The sequence below is a fragment of the Chelonoidis abingdonii genome, chromosome 4 (genome assembly GCF_003597395.2).
Source record: "Chelonoidis abingdonii isolate Lonesome George chromosome 4, CheloAbing_2.0, whole genome shotgun sequence".
NCBI lineage: Eukaryota > Metazoa > Chordata > Testudines > Testudinidae > Chelonoidis > Chelonoidis abingdonii.
Genome location: NC_133772.1, coordinates 83,531,602 through 83,557,780, shown reverse-complemented (window position 1 = coordinate 83,557,780; position 26,179 = coordinate 83,531,602). Strand labels below are relative to the sequence as shown.

Sequence of the window (26,179 nt, the reverse complement as noted above, 5' to 3'; positions counted from 1 at the left end):
AACAAAAGAAAACAGGTTAAAGTCAGCCATGTTTTCATTTTTTTTTTTTTTTTTTCCTATTGGAAAAATAAGGCAGCTAAACAATGGGCCTTTGAAAATGAAAAATCCAGCAGGGAAACCACAGAGTTCCCCTACTAGAAACAAAAGCCAAATTGCCCTGCTGTGAGGAAAGGGAAAGGAAGTTTGTCTGCTCACGCAGACTGACAGCTTTTCAGAATGAAAATGAGTGGTTGTCCTGTCCACATGGAGGGCTAGAATTTGGTCTGCAGAGGGTTTGACAACCCCTGCTCCTCCCTTGTCTTCTGCCTTTCTTGAAGGTTAAAGAGAAACCTTCTAACGAGAGAAACTCATCAGACCTTTTCTGCTGCTTCCTGTCCTCTTTCCCATGGTTGTTTTTCCTTCCCTGTGCACTTTTCTCACCACCATTGTTTTCCTTTGCCTCTTCCCCTTGCTTGTTTTGGCCTTGTCTAGACTGGGATTTAAAGGTGCCCTGTTAGCATGTTGTCTACAGCAATGGGGTTGGCTGAGGGACACTGTCTTTTTGCACACGCTGAACTGGTTGAGCTAAAGCCCTAGGGAGAGTGTAGCAGGCAGCCTTTCTCCAACTCTACCAGTTTAGCTTATGTTGAAGGCAGCAGGGGGCCTTCTCCACGCTACACTTTTACGTGTCATCTAGGATGTTGCTAACATGGGTCTTTTTAAATCCTAGTCTCGGCAAAGCCATTTCTCCCTCCTCAGATCCTTGCCTTTTGCCTCTTCAGTTCAGCTCACTTAGTTTTCTCCACTGCCCCCAGAGTTTGGAGCCTTTCCCCTGGTTCTGTTTCATTCCTGCTAGACCCTTTTGGATCAGTGAGGACGAGGGTAGCTGCTGGGTAGCGGAATAAAAATGACAGTTTATCATTGTAGATCAAATGAAGGGAATTGGGCATGTTCTGAACAGATATGGCTGAAGGGAGACACAATTGTCCACATAAAGGAGTCTTTGAGATAAGCTGGGGATTGTGCTCTTTCAGTAAAGCTCAGACTAGTATTATAAGGGGCTTAAGAGGCAGCAGGAAAAACTGACATCTTTTTAATGAAATGTTGACACCTGATGTCCTATTGAGCTGCTTCATTAAAAGCTGCAAAAGGGCTCAGCAGTTCTGGAACACACCTGTGCCTTAATAGGCTTGGATGGCAGCAACTACTTGATATTGCAGCTACCTGTTTTGGACAAGTGATTGGTCTTCAGGGCTCTAGTTAATGGTAGGGAAGATGTTGGGGTGAATTCTCTTGGCATGCTGACATGGGGCAGTTTGTCAGAACAGGAATTGAGTTTTTCCCTTCCCTCATCTCTCCCCTATCTTTAGCCTAATTGCAAACCACGTTTTTGATCTCTTCATTCAGCATGAAGATTGAATGAGGGCATAATCACTCCTCCAGTACTGTAATCAGCACATAAACTTGGCCAGTATAAGCTTTATATTGCCATGTTGGATGCTTCCTAATTTGTTTAAGACAACTCCTGAAAACATAAGTCATACTAATTGGATTTCTTTCAGCTTCTGCAGCTCTGACAGATACAGTAAGTGCTCTGTCTCTCCACTCCCACCTCCTTCCTGATTGCTGGTTGATAGAGGAATTTTTGTATTGGTGACATTGCAATAATTACCATGGTAACAGCTTGTGATATGGGGACTTCAAGCTTACTGGAGGAGAAGAGACATCTCTGAGTGTGAGAGTCAGGGTTGTGGGGAAGAAGGGGGAGCTGTAGGAGAATCTAACATGAATGTCTCCAGTCAGCAAAAGCAGAGTGCACAAGATAGTTTTTATTCTGGCCAGGTTTACCAACGATCACAGTTTAAATAGTGGAATCTTTAAACAAGTAAAATACAGCTTTCCTTAATGTTGGCTCAGACAGACTCTAGCAAGCTGTTCCTTTCTTCTTCCCTCATCTACCTTAAAGCTCATCTGAGGCAATTTTGGTGTCAAGGAGCTTCTGCTGGGCCTTACCCCTTTAAACATCAGTCTTGTGTGTTCTTTGGGGTGCACAGCCCTAGAAGGAATTGGAGATGTTAGAGAAAGAGAAGTCTCGGCTTTCATTCTGTGCCAGTCTGTCCAGGTTCTCATATCACCTGTCGCTGTGGCATATGAGTGCTGTGTTAAACCACATGACTAATATGTGACTGATATTAGTTCTTTCCTTGTTCTTCTCTATCTAGGGAAAATCTGCTGCATGTGGATTTAAAATAACAATATGTCTGTTGTGCTGTGTGTGTGTTTATATTAGTGAAGGTGAGGTTGAAGAGGTGCATGTTGTGTTTGGAATGGAAAATGGTGAGGTTTAGAGGTGATTCTTAGAATCTGTGGGAGTTCATTCCACAGTCCTGGACTGGCATATAAGACAGCTCTGTCTCCTGCATGAATGAGCTTCACCTTTGCATCTCTGTTGTTCCTGAGAGGTGGACTTGTTGATCATAGTCCTCTTCCTGAATCTTTAGGCAGTCATTCAGGTACAAGAGGACTGGATTGTTAAGCACCTTACATTTTGGTGTGAGAGTACAGGGAGCTAGTGTAGTGAGTGAAGGACAGGTATGATGTGCTTATGATGACCCATGTTGATGTGGAGATGTGCTGCTGTGTCTTGTAGCTCCTGAGGAACATGCAGGTAGAATGCGTTGCTGTAGCCCAGTGAAGAGGTATCACAGGTTTGTATTACTGAAGCCAGGTCGTCACCACTTGCCTAGGAGGGGACAGTCTCCTAGCTAGCTGTATGAGTTCTCATACAGTTCCAGTGCTGTATGAGAACTAATTTAAGCATGGAATACAGGGGCACTCCTAAACTGGACTGATTTGACTAATTATGCATCTTCCAACAGAAGACTGCACCATTGCTATACAGTTCTAAAAGCATTTCTCTTTGCCAGCTCATAGTCTGAGTTTTGCTCAGATTTAGGTCCCCTGTTCATCCATGAGCTAGTCTTTGTCAAACACTAGGTTGTTTGCTTGCAGTGGTGTGGTCATCAGCTTCATTCCCTTATAGGCCGCTGAATCTTGCATTTTTGTTACCTACAAAATTTATATATGTATGGACTTGTCTCGCTTTGTGTTCACTTTCGCACACAACAGGGCTTCCAGTGCTTCCTCTGGGAGAACTTCTACACAGTAGATCTTCCTTTCAGGAAACCCTTCCTGACTTTCAGCCACAAAATTTCTTGTTAACTAGGTTCCATTACACTAAGCTGTACCCCTTCTGTGCCAGGCCTAGATTCCTCTCCCTCTTTGGTGTTGGAAGGCTGTAGATACTGTCTGATATGCAAATGAGTTTGACTTAATGTTTTGCTCCTCCCTTTCCTGGAGGAGGTGTTGCTGAGTCTGACCACTCTTCAAAACACATGTTCAAACGGGTCTACACCAGTGAAGTGTATCAGGGCTGGTTTTTGTTTTAAAAGGCCATTTAAATGCCAAACTGTTTAATGATCACTTATGAGTGAGAAATTAGACTGTTAGCGTACACGGTGCTGCTTAATGTATGTGGTGTTTCTGTACAGTAATGAAAATGCCACGTGGGCTAGGGGATGGAGTTAGTGATGGAGCCAGCACTTTGGATTTCTGAATTCTCAGGCTTTTTAATGCAACAGTCTGGCTGAGAATTTAATGTAGTTTAATGAATGAAAGGCCTTTTCTTTTTTCTCTCTCAAGCAATGGGTCTAAGGCCCTGCCTATATAAGGTGAAGGAATGCTGCTATAAATGTTCTTTGGGGTTTGCCAAATTCATGAAACACTGTGTATCCACACACAGTAGCTGATGTAAGTGTTTTACATGCACTGACTTACTAACTGGTCCCAGTGCCTGAGGTGAGGTCTTTAGCGAAGCACTGGCTGAACAGGCATGGCTTATCATGGTTTCTCACCGGTGCAGATAGGAAACAAGAATGTTGCATGCGAATTGTTGTGTCCAATCCTCTTAACTCCATCCCACAGTACAGTTCTTTGTGGCTGCCTACAATCTAAAAGCACTGATGCAATCACAGTTATGAGTGTACTGTGTCTGGACAAGGCAAAAAGGTGCCATCAAGCAGCATTGATTATTTGTGGCTACGGCTCTCATCATGACAAATGTGACAGCCATCAGTTTCATGCCAGTTGTGTCCATACAATGGTTTCCTCACTTAATATAGACACATCCCATTTAGATTAAAGCACAAACTCTTTTCAGCCTTGATTGGGGGGAGGTAGGGTTTGTATTGTTTTGGTTTTTGGCAGTGGGGGGGAGGAGAAGGGGAGCTTAGGGTTGTCACATTTTGTCAGCCGAATGTCACCTTTTTATTTTAGGCAGAGACCCAAGTGTTATGGAAGCAGGAGGAAGAAATCTCTCTCTAACTTGTAGCAGGCAGGAAATACTAGGGAAATGTGCAGACTGTATCTCTGTAGTCTAGCAACATTAGAAAATGACCTATTGCCGGCAGTGATTGTCTGCAACAAAAAACAGCACTGCAGCTGGCCTCCGTTGCTCCTCCTCATCTGGTCCTGAAAATCATTATCTGCAAATGTAGACAAGGCACTTTAAAACCAGCATAGAAAAAGTGACCAGTAGTACCATGTTCCACCAGATCTTCACACTTTTTCTGAAATGGCACTGAACGCATTTTGGTTTGGTCTACCCTGATACTTAGACTGTGTTCAGTACTGGGACTCTCCACATGTGCCATTACAGATGGCCGCCTTGGCTCTGTGTATCTGAATGTATAGGAGTTAGAGATTGAAATGCTTATTGTTAATTGTGATGCACTCCTTTTTAGATGCTGAATGCATTGCCAATAGAGTATTTTTGCCCTGGTCTCTGTGTGTGTCCATTTCACTGGTTGATAAAGTTTGCAAATGACACACAGTCTCTTCTTTATTTACCACTCCCCCAGTGTAAGTCAGTTATACAGAGTGATCTAGATTGCTTAGTAACCTGGGGCACAAGCAAACAATACGTGTTTTAATACAACTACATGAAAACATATACATCTAGAAACGAACAATGTAGGCCATAGTTACAGGATGGAGGGACTCGATCCTTAAGTGTTGGAGTTAAGGGGCACAGAAAAGCCAAATGTGAAGTATGAAGAAATTCCATGCAGTTTATCTCCTAGCACTGGGGAGAGTCAGGGTGCACCACTCTTGTATTGATGAGAATATGCTGAGAGAGACAGTCTTCACAATCCTGAAAACCTGTTAGTGTATGTGCTAGTTAAACACTACCAATTGCCATGTAGACTCTCCACCAGTAGAAGCCACTGGTTCCAGTGCCAACAACATAAAAGTTGATGGTATCTCTTTGGCAGCTTATTTCACACAAACAGAATGATTTTTGGGAGCATGATTGTGACAAGTTTTGATTATTGCAGTATTTTCATAGAATAAAACTAAATCTCATTTCCATAGGTGTTTGATGCAAAGCTGAATAGTCTGGAGTCTGAGAGTTCTCAGACTGGTTGAGAGGCACTAGATTGTTGGTAGCTATGTCTGAACACTTAATGATTTCTCACAGAGCTTTCTTTTTTGATGATTGCTGCCTTTGGAATTCTAGCTCCTTGTTTGGTCCTTTAGAGTTTAGTTATCTTCATGGTATGGTCAAGGCACACTTATGTGCTTTAGGATTTGAATAACTACCTTTTAAGCTCTGTAACTGAAGTGCATTTTTGCCCTGGCAATAGGTATAATAGAAATTAATAAAAATATGCTATGTTTTCGAGGGCTACGTAATGTCTGTTAAGTGGGGATATCTTGGATGGAGGTTTAATACGCATGCAAAAGACAGGACCTTTACGTAAAAACAAAAACAAAAAAATCTTGCAGAGTAGGGATTTATTCCAGGTGTCCCGGGAAACTGCCTTTTCTTCCCACTCAACTGTGTGCAATGAACTGTACACCAGTTGGTAACCATAGTCAAGCCCAGAGGTAGCTGCCATCATAGTGCTGCTGGATGTAAATAGTTGGTGAAGCATTTTGAAATTTTTTGGACAGGAGAGGAGTGGTAAAAAGTGCTGTATAAATGTAAAATACCACTGTTACTATCAATATGACATTAAATCTATAGTAGGGCAAATTACAGCCTTTTAATTAGGCTGTGAGGTATGCATAATGTTTCCTATTGTTGCATCTTTATATCAAGATTGAGTCTCTTTCTAAAATATATGTTCTAACTCACTGGTTCTCAAACATTTATATTGGTGACCCCTTTCACAGAGCATGCCTCTGAGTGCGATCTCCCTTATAAATTAAAAACACTTTAAAAAAAATATTTAACACTATTATAAATGCTGGAGGCAAAGCGGGGTTTGGGGTGGAGGCTGACAGCTCACGATCCCCACGTAATAATCTCATGACCCCCTGAGAGCTTACGACCCCCAGTATGAGAACTCCTGCTCTAAATCAAGCAAAAGCTATGAGCTTGATGCAGGAGTTATTGGGTGGAATTCTGTGACCGGGGGGGAGGTCAGACTAGATTATCATAATGGTCTCTTCCGACCTTAAAAGCTAGGAATCCCCACACCCTTTATATGCTTTTGTTAAACCTGTTTGCAAAGTTGACTCCTAACCAATCAAATGCATACACTTGTGATTCCTGTTAATGCTATTAGTCACATGACTGAGTCCCCAGGCACTGCTTTTAAAATGAACCCATTTATTTAATCTGTTGTGGTGCCTGCTGCATCAGTGGTTTCATGTATGTATTTCTGTCAATCCAGTTGAGTTATCTGAAGCAAATCATACAATGATGGTCTCTGGTTTCAGAGAAATATTGTTCCTCTTGTTGCATTTTGATGCTAATGCTCTGGCTCTTCCTATCCTAGGATGATCCTCTTACTAACCTAAACACAGCCTTCGACGTGGCTGAGAAGTATCTGGACATCCCCAAGATGTTGGATGCAGAAGGTAAAGTAGAATCCAATTTTTGTTTTTTAATTTTTTTTCCCCAAGAGATTCCTCACCTGTTCTAGATGGTCATGTATTATTTCATATCTTCCTAATCTTGAACGCCCCCTCCATCACCACACCCCAAACAAATAGAATAAAGGTTACAACAGAAAAATGAATCTCTTGTTCTGTTTCTCTCTTCCTCCGGTACCCTCATTCTCCCATGTCTGCTCTGTAGTTTTTAACCTGGGGCTGATACAGTGATCAGAGACAGATCTATCCAAGTATTACGTATCTCACTGGGGTGGGGTTCCATATTGGACACCTAACTGAATTGTGATCCAACAGCACATTATGTGGTGGCCCTACATATAATGAAGGGAAGAAAACCTCAAAACAGACCAACTTCAGTTATTTCCTAAATATCATCATGGTATCATTGTCCCCATCGTACTGTTTGACACATGTTGGCATCCCATCCCTGGACCATAACTCCCTATTAGTTACAGTAAAGGCTCCAGTTTGGGTTGGATCTAGTTTTTAGTTCCGACAGACTTGTAGACTTCTGACTACAAGAGTTTGCTTATATCTTATACCAATTTGTCATCTCTGTAGTCAGAAGCCTGCACTGTCATTACTGCCTTGTGTAAAGGTTTCAATTATCTTGCCATGAATCTAAAATTTACCTAAGATCTTGGTTTCCCCATATCCTTTTAAGATCTAGATTTAGTGGTTTAAGAGAGAGTCCAGTGAAGAACATACTCTTCCCTCTACCCAGGATTCGTATCCTTGACCCTTTTTTGGTGTAGTTGGTCGCTGCCGTTTAAATTAAGCCATTTGTTGAGAATTAGAGGAGGGTGTGGAGAACAAACTTGGCAAGAACAACTCTGTCAGTTTTCTCCAACCCACTCTTACCATGTCTGGTACTGTAAACTGCTTCCCTCTGAACTGCTCAGTAATATTAGGCAAGAGACTACAGCACTGACCAGTTCTGGAAGCAAAGGGAGGGATCCACTTTTTCAGAAGTGCCTCTTATAGAAAGTAACTGGTTATCTGAAGGCATTTGGGGCAGCAGGGATTACCTTTTATAAACATGTGGGGTCCAGTTTGGAAGGCTCCAACTCTGTTGTTTGCACTTCAGACCAGTGGCCAGGTCTTCATTTGTACAGTGGCTGTTTGCCCAAGGCCAGCTGGCTCTGAAGAGGGAGGCTGTGTTCCAGGCTTGGTCTGGGAAGTGAAGACCTGTGAAATAACATGTCTCAGTGGTGGGGATACACACAATTAAAACTGGTTAACTAGCATTTGCACAACTAGCAATTTACTTTGCACACTGTTTTGATGCAGGGTTTCCAGCCCCAGTAACCAGTCATACTTCCTCTCGCCCTTGCCCACTCCTCATTGTTGTGACTCCAAGGAATTGCCATGTTTCTGGGCTGGATTTTATAAGACTGTCTTGTCCAGGTGCTCCCAAAGAAATCTACCCCAGAAATAACTGGGTCTAGTTTTGGGAATGATAGAAACAGATGGTTAAGGCCATGCAGGATTTCTCCTGCTTTGTCAAAGCAGCTCTCCTTCCTAAAGGAATAGAACAAATGTGTGTACCCCTGCAGTGTAAATATCGATGGCCTGATCTTCAGAGGTGTTGAGTTCCCACTGACAGCAATGGGACTTGGAGCACTTGGCACCTTTGGAAAATCAGGCCATCCGTATGTTGGGGTGGTTTGAGGGGCAGAAAAAAACTCACCTCAAGAACTTTTAGGGGATGAAGGAGTTGAATTATGCTAAAACTGTAAACCCAACAACAGCCTATTGGTGCTTTGCTGGGTTCATCCCACTGATTCAACTGACAGCTCTGCCTTGGCTGGATCCTTCTAGAGAGGGATGAAATGTTCCAACATGAAATGTACTGCAATTCCATTAGGTTTGCCAGGGGCTAGATTACACCACCTCTTGGGAGTTTTGTTGGTGAGGAAAGGGTTGCTGGGGAGGGTCAGGGAGTCCTGCGGAAAGAGTGTGCAGAGTAGGACTTTTCTGTGATGCATGCATGCCCCACACCAGGTGTCCTGGACCGTTCTGGCTCTCCTCCCTTGCTCTTCTCCCATCAGTCGATATGCTCTTAACTTCAGGTTTTTTTTGACAGACATTGTTGGAACTGCCCGCCCTGACGAGAAAGCCATCATGACCTATGTTTCTAGCTTCTACCACGCCTTCTCAGGAGCCCAGAAGGTATCGCAGGATTCCAAGCTCCCTCCACACAGCGCACCTGGTCCTGTTGCTAATGTCCAAACCTTTTTTCTTTCTCTCTCTCCTCTCTAGCTATGGGCATCTTTATATTATTTTTGGTAGAGTTGGCTGTTGGTTCAAAGTGGTGTCCCAAACATAATATTTTGGGGGGCAGGGATCGAGAGAGCATATCCCTACAGTCAGTGTACAGTAAAGCCACAGGGCTGATGAGTGCGCATTAATCCTGTAGTACCGGGAGCTCTCCCATCAAGATTCCCTCTCAACTAGCTGAGCACCAGCTCCTGTCATACCAGTAGGACTAGAATTGGAAATCAAACCTAAATCTTTAACACACTGTTGCGGTGTGTAGGCCACCAAGCTTGCTCAGACACTACAGCATACCATCATCTGAGTTTATTTCTGATGAGCCACTTCTTTGCGAGGGTGGGGCATGTGGCTAGGCAGGAGGTTTCAGAAAGAGCACGGAGTGGCAAAGCTAACCCATTCACTCACCCGTATACACATTCACTACACCTGAGCTACAGGGTCTGTAAGGCCTTGTCTACACTTCAGGGGAAATTCGATCTAAGCTACACAATATGAGTTACGTGAATAGTGTAACTCTAATCGACATAGCTTATATCTATTTACCGCCGAGTCCACACTACGCGATGTTGATGGGCTGCTCTCCCGTCGACTCTCCCTACTCTTCTCAATCAGTGGAGACAGGAGTCAACAGAAGAGCGATCTGTGGTCAATTTAGCAGGTGTTCACTATACACGGTAAATCAACCACCGATGCATTGATCACCACTCATTGATTCACCCCCTGCCCCCTCAAAAAAAAAAAAAGTGTAGGCAAGCCTGAATTCTTCCTGATTCTCTTCACTTACTCCTTAGGCATCTGTGGAAGTATTTCTTCGACTAACTGAGCCACTGGAAGGATCATCCCAAATACCAACCAGCCACTCCTGGCAGAGTTCAGCATAAAACCTATTCCTTTTACATAGTGAACTCAGCCCAGATTCAGCTCGGGTTTGAAGAGTTTATCTGACAAACCCTCTGGTGCTGTGGCTCTCGAAATAGAGAGAATCACATATTGCATCTGAGACATCTACTTTCCCTTTTTCTTTCCTCTCTTGTGTCCCCTGTGGTGGAGGTTGGACAGATGTGTCCTCGCTGTATTTTGCCAAGCAATTGCCTGCTGGTATGTAGTTACTTAAAGAAAATATTGCCAAGTGACACCAGATAAATCTCCCTCAAAAATCAAACACACGGTAACTGCTTTAGTGCCATAGGATTATGCAGTGCACACTGAAGCAGAGTGGGAAATACTCTGCATGAAGGCAGTCTGATCTCTGCAGTGGCCTGGCCACTTAAGACTCACAAACCTTTCAAGAGCAGACTCTTAAAATGCTAAAGCAATAAATAAATTTTATTCATTCTCATGGCTGGGTCAGGCCCACTGACTGTGGGGCTGTGAAAATATGTAATTTGGAGGTTGGCTAGGAACAAGAACTGGATGCTGGGAGGAGAAAGGGGTGGTACCACTTTGATCCACAGAGCCAACACTGCTGGTCAGTTTCCGATCCGAATTCCCAGCTCTCCGCATGGAAATCTATTTGGCCTGTCCTGCAATGCATGATGGGAAGTTTTCTGCCCCTCTCTCACGCCACCCATGACTGTTTATTTTATTCTGTGTTCTGCTTCTTACTTTATCCTTTCAACCTCTTTTCCTTCTTTGCACAGATATTATAGGCCCGCTAAGGCCGGATGAGAAGGCCATTATGACCTATGTTTCATGTTACTACCACGCCTTCTCAGGTGCGCAGAAGGTGAGACATTACTCCTAACAAAACGTTCCCTCTTCTCTTTCCTCCCCCCCCCCATCTCCCCCAACAGTTAGGTCTCTGAGAAACATCCCAAACCTTTAGTCCATGAACAGAGAGGCAGGGAATCCCATGCACTGAGCAGTTTAACCACATACATAACTATTCTGGGATGTATGATCTTTAACTTGGCTGAAGAAGTTATAGGAGGAAACTATGGATTCAGAAAGTGTTCTTTAAACATACTTCAGCTCTTTCCTTTGTGCCTCTCTCTGCATCCGCTCTCATGTGGTGGACACAAGATTCCTGCCCGAGGTGGGCACAACCCCACTGACCAAGCTAACAGGAAGAAATTGACCTTTGGACTCCATCACCTCTGACTGATGATGTGTATCTCAAAGCAACAAGCTTAATTTCCACCTGGTCAAGCATAGTCTTGTTCTGAAAGCTGATTAAGCTGGGACTGTTAAGGGTCTTATTTTCCAGCTGCTAGATTCCCTCCCTACTGAGCTCCCACTGGGTCAGTGGCCTCTTCCTGAGCCAATTTCCAACGATATGCGAACTACCTAAGACAAAGTAGCCCATAATTTCCTACCCCTAGACAGTGCTCCAGCTGCGAGTTTCATCCCTAATAAGTCTCTGTTGAACCACCTGAACTTCCCCTCTCTTACCCATGTCTTCTCTCCTGGCTTGTCTCCCTTTTGTTCTTTCCTTCCCACTCATTCGCCTCCCTTCACCAAACCACCTGTTTCTTCCTCCTGTCAGATTCTTTTTCTTCTGCAATATTTTCTTTAGTTCTTTCTCTGCTTTTATTCCAAGCCCCTTTGCCTGGCACTGGGCCTACCCCTAAAGGAGCTGATTAGCCAGCTCAGAGATCCCTGCCTCCTACTGAGCAACACTTTTTTCTAAAATGCCAATTTTCTAGTAGTGCTTTTTATAGGAGGAAATCTCTGTGCACTGTTAAGTGTAGGTGTGCATTCTCCTCCTCCCCTCCCCCTCCAAGCTGAAGGGGATTCAGACCAGTGGTTTTAGAAATATGGTCCAAAGCTTGAGTCTTCGACCCATCTTCCATTAACATGTCACAAACAGGACACAACTTTCCGTTCTTTCTCACAACTGCTTTATATAAAGGATACACAGTCCAATTTTTCCAAAGGGAGAGCCATACTGGCAGCATACTGAGCACCTCAGGGCTACATGTGATTTATATAAATCAATTTTTATACCAAGATTCTACCCACAGGTTGCAGGTTCCACATGTAAAGAGCTAGCTTGAACCATAAGAGAGAGAGAGAGATTTTTTAATTTTTTTAATCAAGCTGGAACATTGCATGCTGGGATCTGCTCTGTTTTATGCAAAATAGGTGCAGCTCTGGTTCCTAGTAAATTGCAAATGTGGTACTCCATTTGGACAGTGCTGAAGTAGGTTCACCTACTTGACATATATGGGTTTGGTATGAGGATCCTGGCTAGTAAATTATTTTAAACTCTTCACAGCAGGCTCAGTGGAATATAAGCCAGCCATGCTTTCCCATAAAGACCATTCTCCCAGAGCCCATGTCAGACTAACCACCAGCCCCAGTATTTTCCAGTTGCCCCACACACAGTTCTTCAGTGTAGGCTGATGGCAAAACTCAAATGTGGGTAGAAGGTGAAAGAACTGGGTAGTTTCTGGTGGTGGTAAAGATGCTGCCCCTCAATCCTATGTTCTTCTCTTCTCCCGTCCCACTCCATATTTTGAAAATATTTGCAGCAGCTCCTGTGCCCATTTCAGCAATTAGTACTGGTGCCAGGGCTTCTGTCGATACGGTAAACAGAAACATTGTCTACTACCACAATGTCTGAACCAAGTAATTGGAGTAATAATCAGAGAATTTGCTTCTTCGCTATTAAGGTTTGAATCCCATGTAGTCTAACTGGCTTATAGGGAGGATTAAGAAAATTGATTAAATTGTCAATTTGCTAGCAACTTAACTATGACTGGAGGATAGGGTGTAGCTCCTTTTTGAAGCTCTGCCAGGGCAAATCCTCCATTTTCCAGCTGTTGAGTGACAAGTTTAAAATCCTGGGCTAATACAGAGTGATTGCCGAGCATGACTCTCACTAGGTCTAGGAGCACAGTGTGTCTTTTTAAGCACTGCCGTCTCTTACTTGATTAGGTGACTTACTGTGATGTCGCTCCATTTTTCATTCAGATTTCTCATTACTGCTACCAGCCCTGAAGGGGAGGTCACATGATCAGCTTTCCACTTCTTTCATTCTCTTATACTGAGTCTTGAAAGGTACAGGGGCCCCAGCCTGACATGACATTTGTGTGGATGGCTGCTTTTCCTTTAAATGATTTATATATAAAAATATGTGTGTATACTTGCTTTGGTTGGTTTGCTTGTTTTCTAACTGCTTCTAACTTTCACAACACTAAACTGCATGGGTGTTTAACTACTGGTTGGGTTTAATATGTTTTAATATGTTGTAAAACTTGACTTCTTCTGCAGTGAAATTTTCTGAATAACTTCTTGCCATTTTATAAAGTGTCTGGTATGCAGTGTTCTGGGGTGCTCTTGGGATCATGTGTTAGTCATAGACTAGTGGCCACATCACAGAAACCATTATGGTCCTAGATCGCTTTATTGACATTGTCAGCAGGGAGACCCAGGGTTGAATGGGCCATGGAGACCACTCCCCTTTCATCCCTAGAGGGCTAGAACCTCAAGGCCAGGATTGAGACACATGGACAAGATAATGTGGGCAAAGCTTATGGTGCCACTGCCTGTATTGTATCTCTTCTGTGGCTGGAGTCTCTGGGACTGTCAGTCCAGAACCTTTCAGGAGCAGCAAATTGTCCATAAACATTCCTTTAATAAAGGAACATGTGGTGAGCTGTCTAGACATTACATAGATTATATCTACATTCCACTCCTTTCCTTAAACATCACTGCTGCTGCTCCTCTCCTGGGAGCACTGTTGGGAGCACAAATGGAGATCACATGGAACATTCTGTTGTCTAACCCTAATCACAGCAGGTCAGCACAACATATTGCCTGCAACTCTAGTAGTTGTAGCACCTTCTCTACTGTAATGCTCCTGCTGTTAGTTGTAGTAACTGGATGATTTAGCGAGGAAATCCAGTGTAGGCAGGGCCACAGAGAAGCAGGGGTTGGTGTAGGGAAGAGAGAGACTGACTTCCAAACAAGCTGAACATCGGCAATTGGGGATTTTTGTGTTTGGACACATGGACGCCCAAAATGTGCGGGGACTGGAGGAAATCTGCTATCAAACACATGTAAATATACCTGTTTTAAATGGAGTCCCTACTGCTTAGTTGGCTGCTGCCCCAGCCGCATGTGAATAACAGGGTTGGAGAATTAACCAAAAAAAAAAAAAAAAATCCCCACCATCCTGGCCCTGGGTCCTATAAAGTTTGAGGTAACTTCTTTCTCCCTCAAGTCACATTGGATGTAAGGACACAGGGTATGTCTTTTTGAGATATCACTTGATATCCTCTCTGTAAACTCCACCTGGATGGCAAAAATGAGCCTTTGGTACCAGCCAAGAGGAAGTTAAAATCAAAACAACAGAATGCTTTCTGACATTTTAAACTGTCCTGAGCACTTTTCATTTAAACTTTTTACCGAAATGGCTCTTTCCCCTTTAAAGACCATTTTTACATGTTCCTATTAATGTAGCTAATATTTGTATACCTGCTAACTGCCCTAGTTTAGCTATGGGAGAGATGACTGAACACACACTTTTTGAGGCTCTTTCCAACAACTAAGATAACCAGTTCCTTTGGGACTGTGCGACTTGTACGTCATTTTGGAGCTTATGATTTTTATTGCTATACTTGCTACCTCACATCAGCTGCAATAATGAGAAGATTTTTCTCCGATGACATCAGAGGCTGAATAAACAAATATTAAATTCCTTTTAAAAATAGATGTATGTTTAAACGTGCCAGTTATGAGCTCATTAAATGGTTGGCTATTTACTGCTCCAGAATCACACGCACACAACCACTTTTGGTGTCCGTTCCACCTAGATATAAAGCACTGTGTAACTTACAGAATGTGAAAGCTGTAGAGACACCATGTGCACTCACTCCTTGCATTGCTCACCAACAGTCTCCTGTTGGCCACCGGTGAGTGATGTAACGAGTTGGGATTGACTCCCTCTATAGGAAATCCTATCCCAGTTTCCTCAGCCACCTGGAGATACCCACATTGTGGAGGTAGGATGGTGATCGTATCTTTAGGGCTTCAGTGGGAGGAGGACATAAGGAGGATGATGGCCTCTAGTACACTGCTATCTGGGCCAGAAAGAAAATGGCCCTTCAAGTTTTCTGCACAGCAGATGTTTTTCCAAGGACTCTGTCCACCCCCGGAGAAGGATCTAACTGTCCTTCATGATCACAGGAGCTGTGCAGATACATGGACGAGTAATGCCCCAAGAACAAGCCTCTTATATATTTCAAGTGTTAAGCACATGCTATTGCTAATAATGTGGCACTCCAGTGTGGACTGTTCAGGCCTTACTTTGCAGCTGGGATTTCCATTCCTTGATCTAAGTTTCAACATGTCCAGTCTCCCTCAGAAAGCCACTGTAATAATGATACACCATTGCTCAAAAGACTTGATTTGGGGAAGGAGGCAGAGAGATTACGAAACAAATCCCGGTTAGATGGAAGGAAAGTCTCACTCTCAGCTGGATCATGAAAATCCAGATAAATGTAGGTGTGAATAGCTGGTGGGGAAGGAAGGAAAGGTTTCTTCATCCATCAGATACTTCTATGCCTTGAGACGGAATTGCACGTAAAGGATATCAAAGATTGTATATTGTAGGGCAAGCTAGAAGATAGCTCAATTGTTAGACAGATTTTGGGGGTAAGGAAAGAACAAACGTTAAGTATTTTCTTGGAAATTAGGTAAAGATTCACCCAGAGTCCAGCATCAGGATCAAATACAAATAAACAGCACTTTCTTAAGATTAAAAGCATCTAAGGAAGATTTCCCCCGGTTTGACACTTGCCATAGTAGTGCCCAGGCATCATAGATCAATTATTGGAGTTGTGACTTTGAGCGTCTGCTTGTGGGGTGGAGAGGATGTCTCAAGCCTCTGATATGAATAGTTTGCCCCAGAGCAGACAGGCCTAGACTGCTGCATCAGTTGAGCATGGAGGCTGAATCCACTTGAATGCATCGCAGAGAGATGCTTTACTGGGGAGAAAAAAATCAGTTATGGTAGAAAGTCAAATAAAAAACTAAGTTTCCTGGACATGCTTTCGGACCAGAGATGGGCTGCTAGAGCCAGGGATGGGAGACTTTACCTTTCACCACAGGTACGTAGCAGGAGGCTAAACCACAAGTTTTGGGTTACGGTGTTTTGACACGTTTTCCCTTTCCTGTTTTGTCTCCTGTTTGACAGGCGGAAACAGCAGCCAATCGTATCTGCAAGGTATTGGCAGTCAATCAGGAGAATGAACAGCTCATGGAAGACTATGAAAAGCTGGCCAGTGATGTAAGTATCCATGGTGCTGTCAATTCCTGGGCAGCATTGTGTGTATTACATGGACCAGGATACTATTGTATTAGGCTCTGTACAAACACAGCACTGTGCTTCTAAACCTACAGACAGATCTCTAGTACTGTCGAATATATGCCATCCCATGTTTCCTTAGAAAGTGTTTTCTCCCAATAGGTAAATATGAAAGACTCTGAACTATGTCAGGTGTCAAATGTAATATACTTTAAAATGGTGGCCATCCAGAGTGGAACAGCCTTCAGATTCTCAATTTTATTGAAAGAAATCATTGTATTACTAAAACTAAAGAGAAAAAAAGTCATTTTAAGGTGTGCAATATTGTACAACTTTATCGTGTAGCGTCTTTCATGCGTTAAGAGTTAAGTAAATCATAACGGGGAAGAGAAGTTAAAGGTGTAGACAAGGAAGAAAATAAGCATTTACTAACATTTGGAAAGAGTCTATATAGGATAGAAACTGAAGACTGTTCCAGACAGCAGGAACTGCAGGGGAGAAGGCTCACGCGTATACAGTTATGAGACTGCAGAAATGACCATAGGAGGCCTGTGGTAGACAAGTAGAAGCAGCAAGTGGGAGAGCAAAGGGATAAGGTCCATAAGTAGGGTGGGAGGAAGACAATAAAGAACTTTGAGTACAAAGAGGACAATTGTAAAATTGATCCTGAAATGAACTGGGAGCCACCACAGTTGTTTTGGGATGGATGTGATGAGATTCCACTGCCTTGTAGGAAAGCATGTGGCAGCTTTCTGCTCCACCTGGAGCTGCCCATTGTTTTATCTCCTTGCTAGCTGCCTAGCAGCTGTTTGCTGTTGGAAGACTATTCCCAGATCTGTGCTGACTTCAAAGAAGCTAGAGTGGAAAAATGAAAATGGAGGCAGTAACTTCATTTCTACAGCGCAGACTCTTCTGCGTCAAAGAGGGCAAATCAGTTACAACAGTGTAGCCCCAACAGAGCCAAAACACTGACAGGTTTGCAGTATTTTTGAACTAAGCAACTGCCATGTTAAGGTCTAGCATGATCTGAGAACAGTGTTTGGTCTTGATTTTGCGGAACTGAACTATGAATTAACCACATCAAGGCATTCTATGCTGTAATCGTGTGTAGGGTGCCCAGATATCAAGAATGAAAAATCAGGACTGTGTGTGTGTGTGTGGTGGTGGGGAGTGGGGGTGGTTAATAGGCGCCTATATAAGACAAAACCCCAAATATCAGGACTGTCCCTATAAAATCAGGACATCTGGTCACCCTAATCGTGTGCCTCAGCATGGTAGTCTGTACAGGGTAGATACCATAAGATCATACTTTTACAAAGTGGTTGACAGCCTGTTCTTAAACCAATTCCCTGCCTTTGGCAGAACCCTGCTGGCAACACCCAGTTTCAAACATAAAGTGGACAGTTCCTACTAAGTTCTGAGAACACAAGTAGTTTTAACAAAACCTAAACTTGGGGCTTAATTTTTAATGATTTTGCAGCTATTCTGACTCCTCCCTCTCATCCTTGCTGTTTTCAGTTGCTGGAATGGATCCGCCGCACCATTCCCTGGCTGGAGAATCGGGCGCCCGAGAACACCATGCAAGCCATGCAGCAGAAACTGGAGGACTTCCGGGACTACCGTCGCCTGCACAAGCCCCCCAAAGTCCAGGAGAAGTGCCAACTTGAAATCAATTTCAATACCTTGCAGACCAAGCTGCGGCTCAGTAACAGGCCAGCATTCATGCCTTCAGAGGGGAAAATGGTCTCGGTGAGTGTGATGTGCTAAAAGCGCAAGGCATCTGTCTACCCTTCCAAATCAACCGTACTACTTTAGACCATATTATTTGTATTACCATAGCACCTATAAGCCCTAGTCATGGATGAGGACCCCATTGTGCAAATACAGAAGAAAACGATGGTCCCTGCCCCAGAGAGGTTAAAGTTCTTGAGTAGAAGATAAAACAGACAGGCATGAGAGAAGTGTGGCCATGCCACCCTCATTTTCAATATGAATCACTGGTCTCTGAATGTAGGACTCCATCCTGATCAAAGCAGTTAGATCAGGATGGCATATTTGCTCACTGGGACCTGTTGTCCCACACAGACTATTCCTGCACATTAAGGTGGGAGTGGCGGTCCAGTCTCTGCTTCTCTGTGTGCAAATTAGATCCGGCCCTTGGGCTCCTGTCTAGCTGACAGTGAAATCTGTGATTGGGTGAACACTGGGTCCATCTGTTTTGAGGCCACAAACTAATTTTTATAACATGCTGTGAGTGGAAGTGCTTCACAGAGTGTCTCTTTTGGGTTCCGTGTTTCTGACCTGCCAAATGCACTCCATCTGGTCAGATCATCAGCCTGCTGCAAATCTACATCTCATGACCATGGAGCCAAAATACAGCCTCCTGATGCTGCAGAGTGATTGGAAGTCTATGGTCCGCTTGGATGAATGCTCAAAGCATGATGCTGAAGAACATTCCCAGTCTTCTGAACCAATCCCTTCCTCTCATGCTGCTGTACCTTTTACATCACTGCAGGACATAAACAATGCATGGGGAGGCCTAGAACAGGCTGAGAAAGGCTATGAGGAATGGCTTTTGAATGAGATCCGAAGGCTAGAGAGGCTGGACCACCTGGCTGAGAAGTTCCGGCAGAAAGCTTCCATTCACGAGTCCTGGACAGATGGTAATGCCAATCCTAATGCTTCTTTCTGAAAGCATTTTGCCTCTGAAAACGTGCCATTGCCTATCTGAAGATAGAGAGGCCTGGGTGTCAGAGGAGTGATTGTACTGGTCTTTCACATCTAGATTAGAGCTGAGCAAATAATTGGTTCAGTAGTCAAACCAATAATTTTTTGGTTAGTTTTGAACTGAAACTGAATGTTTTCTTTCTTTCTTTTTTTTTTCCCATGCTGGGGGGGAAGGGGAAGGGAGGGGAAAAAACAGAGAAATGTTAATTTAAATCAAATAAAATACTTTGAATGTCGATCTGAAGAGGCAGTTTCTAACAAATGTTGATTTGGATTGACATTTCATTTTGAAAGTGTCACTTTGAAAAGAAAAGTGAAACAAAATGTTGAAATCTTTCTCTTTTTTTTTTTTTTTTCCAGCTGAAGGTATTTGTTGAATTCAGCCTGAATTTATGAATGGTTTTGGTGGCCTGAAAAATGCATTTTCAGCTAATTTACTATTTGCCAATAATAATAATTAATCACATGGCTCTAATCTATACTAAACTGGACAGGTCCAAGACTGTAAGGGTAGAGTGTGCTGCATGTGGAAATGTAGATCATTTGGCAGAGCTGGAGGGAGGTGCTTATATTGCAGCTGGCAAAGCTGTTGCTTGGCTCACACCAGTTGTGTGTGTGAGTGACTTTCATGAGCACCAAGTCCACTCACTCTTTTAAGGAGAAAAAATAATTTGAATGTTAGTATTGAGAAGAGATTCAGGTCTAGGAAAATAATAACATAATGAAGTAGCACCGAAGGACTATATTGAGGGCCCCATTGAATTAAGTCTTCTACAAACAAATAATATAGTCAGAATGGCCACCGCATAGAGCATGAGTGTCAGTACATCTCTATCTTCTGAGCTGGAAAACTACTGGTTGGCCTGTGGCAAATATATGCTTTTGGTGTTATGCCTGAAATATATAACCTGTTTCATTACCCCTCCGGAACCTCTCCGGCGGTGTGGTTACAACTATGTTCCATAAAATATATTCTCTAACTAAAATATATTAGTATAGACACATTCTGATTATGTAGCCATCTCCCCCTTGAGGCCACATAGACTCATACACTTTAAGGTCAGAAGGGACCATTATGATCTGCAATCTAGTCTGACCTCCTGCACAACGCAAGCCACAGAATCTCACCCACCCACTCCTGTAACAAACCCCTGACCTATGTCTGAGCTATTGAAGTCCTCAACTTGTGATTTAAAGACTTCAAGGTGCAGACAATCCTCCAGCAAGTGACCCATGCCCCACGCTGCAGAGGAAGGCGAAAAATCCCTAGGGCCTCTTCCAAGCTAGAGACCAAATCTGGGACCTAGTGTGACTGATGGCACTTGGTTGAGCAGCGCTGTGGGCAGTTAACACTTGATACTTACAATCCAAGAGACTCATCTGAGACAGAAAAGTGTGACTCTCCAAATTGGCCTGTCTTGATTGTGGGAGTGTTCAAAGGGTTAGTTACATTTGGAGTAGTAGTGGTGGGTCCACCATTGGAGTGTAAGCTAGTTGGCCTCAGCATGCGCATGAAGAATCCATGCTGACATTGGTTTCATTCTCCTGTCCTTTGGCTCCCTCTATAGGTAAGGAGGCAATGCTGCAGCAGAAGGATTATGAAACTGCTACCCTGTCAGAGATCAAGGCCCTGCTGAAGAAACATGAGGCCTTTGAGAGCGACCTAGCTGCTCACCAGGACCGTGTGGAGCAGATTGCTGCTATTGCACAAGAACTCAAGTACGGCTGCCGCCTGCTGCATTTGCTTTTCTAGGAGTTAGAATGGGGACCTTGAAGGCTAATCAGCTTTGCTGTCCTGCCCATCACAATCATAAAACAATCCCTGTTAAGATTTAGAGTGCAGGAATGTAGGAAAATCCCAATGCCCCTGTCCTCTGATCAGGGGGCAGTAGGGGTTGAAACATGAGAGAGGTATAGGTTAAGAAACTCTGTGGAGAAGATTAGTAGTGGTAAGATAGCATATGCTTGATTCTGAAAGGGGATTCCCACCCTTTTCCACCTTAGTGTGCTGCCATTAACTCTTCCCTGAAGAGCCTGGTCCTCTTCTTGCTCCTGCTGGATTTCAGAACAGTTGCTGTAGCGCTATTGCAGTTTTTCAGGATGAGGAATAGCTTTTTTGGTGGTGGTCATTGTTGTTTCTGTTCTCTTCTTGCTAGCTTAGAAAGGGCAAGCGGGAAGCTACCCTATAATCCTTTTCCCTCCCTCTCATATATGAGGCTCTGCTTCGTCTGCCAGGGAGTAGAGATGGACCAATCAATCACAGATTTGTATGACATGACTTGTTTGATTTCAAGCAGGTGCCATTGTTAGGCTCCTGGGGCCTTTGCAGGTGAATAAGGCTCCACACTTCCAGGAGTCCCGCACTATATTCCTGGCCTGGCAGCTAGAGCACGGTCCACACTCCTGACTCCAGTGCCAGTGGGCCCCAGCACAGACTGAATTCCCTGACTGCCTTCCCTTGCTCCTGCTTGAAATGCTGCACTTCAGCTCTACTTCCTAGAGGGAGTGGCACAGGGGTCACAAGGGAAATGGAGCCTCATCAGTCGAGGAAGCTGGAGTGTGTGATGGCCACAGTTTGAGGGCAGTTTGTAGGCAGGCATGTGATTAATAGCAGGTGAGGCAGAGAATTAGCTGGGGCTGCATAAGGACCAGGACAACTTGGTGTTGGCTCATTTCTGTAATATTGAAGAATAAGTATCCACCCCATCTAGACCTGAACAGCCTGACTGGCATAACAGCTGCATTTTTGGGGCTGGGGAGCTGTTTTCTTTAGAAGATTAGGCTTATTGGATCAGTCCTTCACCAGCAGAGATTTTAGGAATTGCCCCTTTGTCCAATTCAGGAGGTACCTCAGAAGGGGAGGAGGGCCAAGTTACTTCTCAATCCCTTTGATCAAAGATTAGAACTAAGGCCAGCTAGTCCATAGGAATTAAAGTGATCCTCTACTTCCAGAGTGCATGCTGCATGTTAGCCAAGCACCCAAAGCAGTTAAATCTCTGATTGCAGCAGAGAGAGAGAGGTTGGAGAGCCCTGGTCCTAGGATGGAAGAGATCCCTTTTCAAGCTGTGTGAAATGCAGGAGGGAACAGAGGGCTCAGCGCACGTCCTAAAAAACAACCTCAGGATTGGCGTCAATTGCTCTTTGTTAGCAGCCTCAGCGAAAAAGGGCCAAGTAACAGAACATGGATGCTGAGCTCCCTTCCCTTCTGGAAATACTCTAACAAGCCAAGGTTGAGACATGTTGGTTGCATGGTCTGGAGGAAGTCTGCCCTGCTGCTGTCTTTGCTGTGCTTGTTCAGAGGCAATAGGAGAGTTTCACTATCCAGCACTTTCAAGTGTTGTATTCACTCAGTAGTCAAGTCAATTATCCTACCTGACATTCAGGATTCTCTGCTGCATGGCCTGTCTCCTGCCCCAGACACTTCATAAGCTGGGTGTCATCAAGCTACTCTCTTCCTTTCCTCCTAAGTGCAGAACCAAGAGAGAGATGTGTGTGCTCTTCTGCCTCCTCACTCTTACAGAACATTGCCCCTTGAGTATGGGCATTGCAGGCAGTGCACTCTAGAGCAGGGGATATGGCAAATCAATCCACGTTTTATTTTAAATAAGTTAATGTTCTGTGCACCTCAGCTGCTCCTGTATGTTCCTCATTGCCTAAAGGGTGCCTGCAGCACTCTACATCCATTAGCATGGTTTCTCGCTCTTTGAATCCACAGTGAGGACCTTCTGAGCCCCCTCTCCTCGTATACAAGAAGTAGGTATTTAGACAGCATGATGTTCTGAAGTGGAATCCATTTGGCATGGCTGTGTACTCGAAAACCACCAACTCCCAACTTGGGCTGAAGTCTCAGCTTTTCTCTCCCAGCCCATTTGCCCATATCTTCCCAACGTGCACCATTAATTGGAAAATAATCATGGGAAATCAATGGAGGGGTATTCTTTTCTATTTCATAATCTCCATATAGCGGTGTTCTGAGTGCAATACACAGTACCACTCTATAGCATCACATGCAATGACTCCAAAGCTGGGTACTGTTGATTTCTAAGTCTCATTCCAGGGAGTGGAAGTATTTTTGATTACTTCCGTTCTCTGAGATTGATGGGGAATTGTTGATTGTTCCTCCCCTGGGTGTCTTTGTTTAATTTTTCCATTTTTGTTGTTGCTTTTTAGTGAGCTGGATTATTATGACTCACCAAGTGTCAATGCCAGGTGCCAGAAGATATGTGACCAATGGGACAATCTGGGTGCTTTAACCCAGAAACGTAGAGAGGCCTTGGAGGTAAGATATGCTCACTAAGATCAATCTTGAGTCGCATTGGCCTGGCGTTCTGGAAGAATCTTGCACTGCTGCTGACTGTGCTGGGTTTGCGCAGGGGATATTGGAGAGTTTCACTCTCCAGGGCTGACTGCCAGCACCATCAAGTGTTACACTCACTCAGGAATCTAGTCTGTTATCTCACTTCCTATTCTGTAAGACATTCCCGTGGCCCAAGTTGCTTATGATCCAATTTAAACAAAGGCAGTGCAATTCAGATAACACAATGCACCAAGGATGATGCAAGTTCAAAACAGGGGTGATACCTATGATCTCTCCTAGATAAATGGTTTTGTGGAAGTCTACCCCAAAGCTTCCTTCCCCCACTGCAGAAAATTGATCATATGTAACTTGTGCACCCCCTGTAATAGAAGATCTCCAGCCCCATGCTTGCCCATTCTTCCAGAAGAAGATTGAAACCTTGCAGGTATTTGCCTTTTGGGATTACAAGGCCATCCAGCAGAGAGAACCTTTCAGGCCCTCTGTTGTTCCTTGCTTATCAGAAACTTGAAGTTGAAGAGTGCGATTCACACAGACACATGGTCTCCTCTTTCTCTCTCGCATCATTTGCTGCTGACTTAGAACTTCTAGGACCACTCCATGGTTTCATCAGTTCATCAATAGGGTGCCATAAATGCAGGACAGCCAGCAGCCTCCTTTCCTAGCATGGATTCCCGCACCAGCTGCAATGCATACTAATATTAAGTTTCAGATCTTCAAACTATTTCCCAAAGCTTGGGTATCCAGACTAGTAAACGAGTGTCCTATTTTTACTTCTAGGCTAGCTGTACCACCAAATTTGGCACCTCTGCCTTGCGTGAGCTGTTACATTTTCTTGGCATTCCTATATTTTATAACTTTTCTCTCTTTTGAAAAGATTATTCTTAAAAAAATAAATAAGTAAAAAGAAGAGGGGGAAATCAAGCTTGTGTAATGGCATGATTATATAACATGTAGCTGATTTAAGTATATGCAAATCAAAAATATTTAAGAAGTTGGTTTTTCCAGTTCCAGACTCTAATTTCAGGAACACTTTTAAAGTCACTTCCTTCTGAGAACACTCAGGGAGCAGGGCCATGGCAAGGAATGGGGGAGCAGATAAACACAGGAGGGAGGCTCTGCTTAGCTAATTACAAAATGTGCTGTCTGGTGACTGTTCTCTAATCCTTTCTTTTCTTTTTGGGAATTCCAGAGGACGGAGAAGCTGCTGGAGACAATTGACCAACTATACCTGGAATATGCAAAACGAGCCGCCCCTTTCAATAACTGGATGGAGGGGGCCATGGAGGATTTGCAGGACACCTTCATTGTTCATACCATAGAGGAGATTCAGGTATATGCAAGTCTTTCCCCTGAGATGTGTTTGTGTGCAATCAGACAATACTTTTCACTTGATTATGGCAAGTGGTGTGCTTATGGCACTTCTGCTCTATCTGGTGATCTTTGTGGGTCGGGGGAGGGAATTGAGTTTTTCTCAGATTCTTCAGAAGACCCGATATAAGCCAAATTTACTCCCATCTAACTGGATACCAAGACTTGAATGTGGATTTTTAAAGGAGAAGTGAGGGTCTTGCTTAAAAATGTCTGAGAGTCGAGAGGATCATGCATTCTTATCCTAATGAGAGGGCTTAAAGCTACTCTCACGCCCTGTGTGCTAAGCCAGCAGTCCCATAATTCCCCACCCTTAGTTCCTCTGCTCCTCTTGTTTCTTTGATGGCTTCTCTAGTCCTGCGCTGGACAGCTACCCTGCCGAATATTGTGCTCGCCCCTGTGCTGCTGAGTTACTGTTGAGGGTCAAAGCTTTCAAATCTCCATGATGTCATTGGAGGCAACAACTCATCTTATCTTCCCCTCTCCTGCTGCAAGGCTGCTGTGGAAAAAGCTTATAGTAGCTCCCCATAGTCCTTAGACCTCAGCATTCCAGTTGCCCTTCTGGGTTCTGAAAGGCATTGCTGTTTCTCCTGCTTGACTAGCACTTGTGAGACAGCAGACAGTACATGTGTTTGCTTGGATTAGGCTGGCTGAGCTGAAGAAACGGGCTCTTCTTGCTGTTCAGCTGTTGCTTCATGGTAGCAACTGATTTGCTGGCCATCAGGCTAGGATGCTGTCATTTCCAGGTTAGGTCACTGCACGTGAGAGAGAATGCATAGAGTGCTGGTGGGCTTTTTGGGTGTGGGCTCTGTAGCACTAGCAGTGGGTGGAGATGTCATAAATGGTACTGACTCAGCATGAGCCCTACTACTGAACTAGAGACCTGCCATTTGGTAAAGTGCTTTCTCTAGACTAGCGATTCTCAAACTATGGGTTGGGACCCCAAAGTGGGTCACAATCCCATTTTAATGGGTTTGCCAAATTTGGCTTAGACTTTCTGGGGCCCAGGGCTGAAGCAGAAGCCAGGGCCAAGCTGAATCCCAAGCCCCACTGTCTGGGGCTAAAGCCCTTGGGCTCAGGCTTCAGTCCCCCCTCCTGAGGCTGTATAGTAATTTTTGTTGTTAGAAGGGGGTCGCAGTGCAATGAAGTTTGAGAACCCCTGTCCTAGACCAATGAGTTATTTTAACTCTTTCATACTGTAGATCAGATCTGAATAGAGAGTGCATTTTGTGAACACCACCTTCTCCCATTTGTAACTTCATGGACTAAACTCCCCTTCCATTCATACTTGAACT

General features: G+C 44.0%; 1 protein-coding gene across 6 annotated transcripts in view; it reads left to right on the top strand.

The window, feature by feature from the left end:
- ACTN1 (actinin alpha 1) overlaps nt 1–26,179 on the top strand; it is a 133,645-nt gene that overhangs the window by 91,078 nt on the left and 16,388 nt on the right. For 3 of the 6 annotated variants that reach the window (XM_032774794.2, XM_032774796.2, XM_032774797.2), the window contains exons 7-14: nt 6,825–6,906; nt 9,029–9,114; nt 16,361–16,453; nt 17,990–18,220; nt 18,987–19,134; nt 20,767–20,917; nt 23,369–23,477; nt 24,706–24,846. In XM_032774794.2, coding sequence (XP_032630685.1) covers nt 6,825–6,906; nt 9,029–9,114; nt 16,361–16,453; nt 17,990–18,220; nt 18,987–19,134; nt 20,767–20,917; nt 23,369–23,477; nt 24,706–24,846 — 1,041 coding nt within the window. Of the gene's footprint in view, nt 1–6,824; nt 6,907–9,028; nt 9,115–10,859; nt 10,946–16,360; nt 16,454–17,989; nt 18,221–18,986; nt 19,135–20,766; nt 20,918–23,368; nt 23,478–24,705; nt 24,847–26,179 lie in introns of all 6 variants that reach the window. The other 3 variants (XM_075065396.1, XM_032774798.2, XM_075065395.1) reach the window with 1 other exon arrangement.